We start from the raw sequence: 6,286 nt of genomic DNA, 5'->3' as shown, positions 1-6,286 counted from the left end.
CACCTACAACAGAGCGGGTGGGTCGGGTCGGGGTCTGCTTTTGTTGGCAGTTATTGCGGCCATCTCGTTTGAACCAGTAGACACAATTTGCCCGGGATTGGTGAGCCAGTTGATTGGGAATCCTCCTGAGGGGAAAACGTCTAACGAATCGAGTCGTGGGTGGTGGTTGGGTTGGGGGAGAAAGAAGAATAGCGAAAATAACACGCCGGAATTCTCGTGTGTTGTTCCACGTTCGGGAAGAAAATCTTTTCAGTCATTTCATTAACTCTATCGATCTTGCGGGCGGGTTCTACATTTGCCTTTCTGCACGCGGTTATTATGATTTCGATCCGAAGGCATTTCTTTCTCCCCGTTTCGTTTATCTGTCGCTGTTGTTGTGTCGCCATCGGCAATCTCTCTCTCTCTCTCTGGCGCTAGTTTGCACTTGATCCAATCAACTTCGGTTGAGTTAGGCGACTCTCCGCGCCCGCCGAGAAATCGATCGAACGCGCCCTGGGTGGGTGGAGAGGCAAAAGCGTGTTAAATAGATGAAAGGAGATTAGCTATTAGCCCCGCGGAGCCATCACCGCCAGCTGCATGTTGTTATATACTACTACTAGTGGTAGTGCGGATGCACACACACACACATACAGACACAATAATACTCGGCGTCGAGAGGAGGACTCGGGTGTCCCGAAGAAATGCAACGGCACGCAAAATAGAATCACTGTTGGTGTTGGCCGATCGATCCGCCCGCCGCTAATGTCGGCCGCATTTCCTTAAACACTTGGCCCATCCCCAACCACCACCCATTTTCGATGCTATTACACATTTGTGTGTGTGTGTGTGTGAGGCTGGATGGGATTGAAGTAATCCCGAAATTTCGGCTAACCGCCGGGACTGTGATGTGTCGACAGTCGTGAAATGGCGCGGGCAGTCATTTTGAATTCCGGAAGAAGAAAAAGAAGAAGAAGAAGCGATCACGCAGATGATTACGTCAACGAGGCTTTTCGCCTACGCTGCCCCCCCCCCCCCGACGAATGATTGCGCAGTAAATCTATTGGCCAGAGTTATTCTTCCATTCACAGTGTGTCTGCCGTCTCTCGGTGAATAAAGATGTCGATTCGCCATGTTTTTTTTGCTATAACCTTTCGCCGTTCGTGACTGGGAGGCCGAAAAAAAGAAAAAGAAAAACGGGGTGTGATTTTTCATGCCGACTGGATGGGCACGGTCACTCGGTCTCCGGAAAGAGGATGGACCGGGTTCAGGGGGGGTTGGTAGATGTTCAAAGAAAAGAGTCACGAACCTACTTGCTATTTATAATACAACCGCCGAAAAAAGCCTTTTGACAGCAGCTAGAACCGATCTTTAGACGACCTCTACGCGGCCTCTTTTTTCAATCAATGCCACCAACTGCCTCCGCACGACGAGTCAATCGTCGTGTACTCTTCGGCCTCGCCGGATTTGCCCCATTCGAGATGGTTAAGACACAGAGAGAGAATAGCGGAGATTTGTCTCTTCAAGTGCCTTTTAGAGCCTCTGCAAAGAAAGAAAAAAAAAGATTCGGTTGATTTATGTATATCCACCAGTCGCCGAAATATAAGTCTCTACATTACACTCCGGGCAAATCTAGATATCCTTCCGTCCGGATCATCATTTTCATGCTAGTCCGACAGCTATTTTATAGCTGAAAGGCAACTTGGTATATTATAGAGTTAAGTCGTCTCTCCTACAAACAACATATGATGTTAACCCACCATAACTTGATTGCCACCATCGGCTCCCCTCCGCTCGTCCATAACACATCCGGCCCGCTGGTTGCCGCGCGGGGTTCTTTCTTATGTATAACTACACACTCTATTATCAGCACAAAAAGAAAAGGAAACTTTCATGATGTCTATTCTTCTTTCTTGTTAGTCATATCCCCCCCAAAAAAGCTCGAAAACAACCGCAATGGGTCCCAAAAGTCATCATTACCGGTCGATAAACTAATGCGTGTTTGAAACGAGCGCGTAAAAAAGAACCGAGCGGTAGAAATAAAAACATTTAAACAAATGAAATGTTGTCCCTGGCCAAATGTTTCCTTCTACCCTTTTATTTTTTGGCAAAATAAACCGTCAGTTCCATCTCAAAAGGGTTCCAGCAGCTGCGTGGGATAATAAGTTGGCCGTCGTCTGCTTTTATTTTTATTTTTTTGTTGGGTGCTGGATCGCACAAGTTTCGCATGGCGGATGAGATGTTACCGTCTTTAGATGTTACGCTCCAGCGACGTAGTACATGTTGTCTAGGCTTTCTCTCACCCTCGGTGCTCGCATCTCTTTTCACCAACCAAAAAAAAGAAAGAAAATTCCGGTTCTGGCGTTTTCTTTTACACTCGGATTGATCCATCCCGACTGCGCTTTTCTGAAGGGGGGGATGAGCTTTGAGATGTGTGTTCTCCCTTTCATGTGATTTTTTTTTTTTTCTTACGGTTTATTTTTTATTTTTTGACGGGTGCAAAATGCGGATGGAAATCCAGCCGACTTTGAAAGCCCTAATCAAAACATCTTTTATGTTGCGCAAGGAAATTGATAATGTTTAATAATAACGGAATGTTTTTTCTTCTTCGATTCAAACAGATGGCCGACATTCGACTGGAAATGCAACTCTCCCACAAGATGCTGGCCATGGCCGACAGCGAGCACGAAGAGCCCGTTGTCAACATGCTCAAGACCAAGAAGAACCAGCGGAGGAGGACCCGATCCGTCATCGACGACATCCAGCAAACGGACGAGGAGATGAACCGACTGTCGACGATGGCCACCACGGCGACGGACACATCGGTCCAGTCCCGCCAGCACCACCGGATCCGCCACCACCGCAGCGAGCTCAAACACCAAGTTCACACGCTGAGGAAGATGGTCAAGACCCTGGCCGGCGAACAGCACGACCTACAGAAGCAGATGGTCCTGCTGAGCCAATTGAGGACCACCGCCGAGTCCAACGTCCACAAAATGGAAACGGAACTGAGGGCCGTCTTGAAACGGCTCGAGTCGCAGCCGTCCAGCAACGTCCACTGCGCCGGCAGCAACGCGGAAGACGTGGCCGAAATCAGCGCCCAGAACAAGAAGCTGGCCGAGAGCGTCGACCGGCTGACACTGAAAGTTTCCGGCGTCGATCAGGTCCAGTCGTCGACGCTTCAGCTCTTTGAAGCGATGGAGCGACTGGAGGAGCGCTACGACGACAACATTGGCGAACTCCAGCGCGAAGTGGCCAAACTCGAGTACAACGACGGCCAGCTGACGTCCACCGTCCACACGCTCAAGGAGGATCAGGGCGAGCAGTCGGAGCTGGTCAAGTCGATGAGGGCGACGACGACTCTGCTGCAGGAGCAGGTCCAGGCCGATCAGATCCGCTCGGCTCTTTTGCTGACCAAACTCACCAACAACACGCTGGCCATGATGAATCAGAGCCACGGCCAGCAGGTCCAGAACTGGAGATTCGCCCAGATTGAGCAGTCCATCCAGTCTGCCCAGTCGATCGATTCGCTCAAGCAAAGCCTGGCCCATCTGGAACACGAGTACAACAATCTCGCCCACAATTTGCCTCACGGTGAGTTCCCGCCATTATTCCGCATTTGATTTAATTTCACAATTAATTCAACGCCATTTTTCTTATTTTTAAATCTCAGATTGCCGCGACGTGTCGTCAACGGGCGTCAATTACATTCTCCCGCGTGAGTCCAGTGAAGTCGTCAAAGTTTACTGCGACCAGGAGACTTCCGGCGGCGGATGGACCGTCATCCAGCGCCGGTCGGACGGCAAAGAGGATTTCAACCGCAACTGGGCCGCCTACAAGACGGGTTTCGGCTCTGTGATGGGCGAATTCTGGCTGGGCAACGACAACCTCCACCGTCTGACGGAGGACAACACGACGATGCTGCGGGTGGACCTGTGGGACATTTACGGCCAGTACTGGTGGGCCGAGTACGACAGCTTCGTGGTGGGCAGCGAGAACGAGGGCTACTCTGTCCAGTTCCACGGCTACACGGGCAACGCCTCGGACGCAATGGCCTCCTACCACCAGTCGATGAAGTTCAGCACGCGGGACAACGACCAGGACCTGAGCAACACCAACTGCGCCGACAGCTACCAGGGCGGCTGGTGGTACTCGCACTGTCAGCACGTCAACATCAACGGCAAGTACGCCCTGGGATTGACGTGGTACGACAGCCTGGAGAACGAGTGGATCGCCCTGGCCAAAGTCGAGATGAAGGTGCGGGACAAGCGAATTTTCAACCAACCAGCAACGACGACGGCGGCGGCCAGCGTCGACTCGACGCCGTCGGTTCATTGAGCTGGATGAAAAGAAATCAAATAGAAAGAACGACCCTCAATCTCATCCGTGAAGTGCCCCACGCCATTCGTGCGAAACATCTCGGACCGAGGCCTAGTCCAAGTTGATCCTGTCGTGCACTTCATCATCATCTCGCCCACCCACACACACACACACACACAAAAGGAGACACACACACACAGTCGTGTGTGTGTGTGTATAAATGAACTTATTGTATCCATATTTTATGATTCCCACTCGTTTTTCTCAGTTGTCAGTCCCACACCCCTACCCCCAGCTGTTTCATCATCGCCTGACGCCAACGGATTTGGCGCACAAAGAAAAACATTCAGAATATCACCGAAGATCTGGCGGATGATTTGGTATCGTTTCAAAAGAATTGGATTGCGTTACTATGTGTACATGTATAACCCTAGTCTATATATATGTGTTGGTTGGGAACGAAAAATAAGGGCGTCGGCGTCCGATTTGTGTGTTGCGTTCGGGCCAAAAACAAAATTTCTGTTTCTCAATGTGTGCGTGTATCTATACTAACGTGTTCTTAGAGCTGCCCGCCTGAAGGAAAAAGAAGAAACAACCATTCAAAGATTTTGTCCTCGATTTGAATTTGGCCATCTTCCCGCCGTTTTTTTTTTTTTTTAAATTATTTTTATTGGCTGTGTTTTGTTCTTTTTTTCAATTCAAAATTCCCGCCCTGGAATTATTTTCATGACCCTCCTTCAAAATAATAATATTTCAGTGTGCATAACACATATCAAATTATATACATTTACGAAAGGAAAGGAGAGAAGGAAGGAGGACGATGTTTGTGTTTTCGTTGGGTAGATTGCGTGTGTGTGACGGTGTGTGTCACCATGATTATATATATACATATATACATGTTCATAATTCTCTCTTGATTTCCCCTGGCTGGCATTTTGGCGTGCTGCTTTCACAGGACACGGCAGGGCCCTGTAGCGCGTGTGTCTATTATATACATATATATTCTCTTTGATCGCCATTGATGATGAAAAGAAAACAAAAACATTAAAACAAACAAACTTAAAAAAAAAAAAAAAAAATCCAACCTGAGTTTTTTTGGGATGGCAAAAACTGACAAAAATCGAATGAAATGAAAATATACGGCTGATATAAAAAAAAAAAACTTTCCATTGTTTAATTTTCTTACATTATTCGTTTAAGATACATACAACATAAAAAGATTTAAAATTTATAACGTTGATTGAATATTATTTGATTTGGCCAAAAATAAAAATGCATTTGTTTTTCTTACGAAAATTATTGGGTTCGCGGCCATCTTGTTTAGAACACAAAAATAAGCAGACGAATTTTTGGCAGTCGTCTCATTTGACAGCTCCGGTGTGGAGGTGTCACTCTGTGCACGAGCTAAAAATTAAAAGTGATATTATTCTTTTGAATTGAAGTTAACGTTAGTGAATTTTCCTTTTTTGATTAGAACTTTTCTCTGGATTTTGGTAAGCTAACAATCTTGATTTTCAACTCTCAATAGATACGCTCCCTTTTTCCTGCATTGTGACTTGACTTGCTGCGTCTTGCATTATTAATGGCGATACAGATGGTTAAGTTTTGCACACGTGAATTTAACAATTGAACGTCTTATTAGGAATAATGTCTTTCACGGATTCTAGTTTGTATCAAATAGATTTCCAAGAGTGACTATCTCTATTCGATATGGCAGAAAATAGGGTGTTATTCATATCCAGTCGGCTGGAAGATTTCGGCCGACAGAGCTGGAAATGTTTTGATCGGCTTCTTCCCAAGATTGACTGGCATCGATATGCAAATGCGCCATGGTGAGCTCTGATATCTCTGTCTGGCTCTGTTTTATACTGTTGTATATACCTCTCTTTTCTCTTTGACATGTATCTTTATTCGGGCGGGGATTTATATAGGCAATCCCAAATGCCGGATCGACTATATAGATATGTGTGTTGTGTGTGTGTGTGTGTGA

The 6,286-nt window shown here is 47.0% G+C and overlaps 1 protein-coding gene across 1 annotated transcript; it reads left to right on the top strand.

Annotated features, from left to right (window-relative positions):
* The first annotated feature begins 2,407 nt into the window (after positions 1–2,407).
* LOC124348943 (protein scabrous-like) lies at positions 2,408–5,437 on the top strand. The gene is made up of 2 exons (XM_046799359.1): positions 2,408–3,570; positions 3,650–5,437. The coding sequence occupies exons 1-2, from the start codon at positions 2,553–2,555 to the stop codon at positions 4,312–4,314; spliced, it is 1,683 nt and encodes a 560-aa protein (XP_046655315.1). The 5' UTR covers positions 2,408–2,552; the 3' UTR covers positions 4,315–5,437.
* The last annotated feature ends 849 nt before the right edge of the window (positions 5,438–6,286 follow it).

This window comes from Daphnia pulicaria, chromosome 7 (genome assembly GCF_021234035.1).
Source record: "Daphnia pulicaria isolate SC F1-1A chromosome 7, SC_F0-13Bv2, whole genome shotgun sequence".
NCBI lineage: Eukaryota > Metazoa > Arthropoda > Branchiopoda > Diplostraca > Daphniidae > Daphnia > Daphnia pulicaria.
This window is presented reverse-complemented; position numbering and strand designations above follow the sequence as displayed.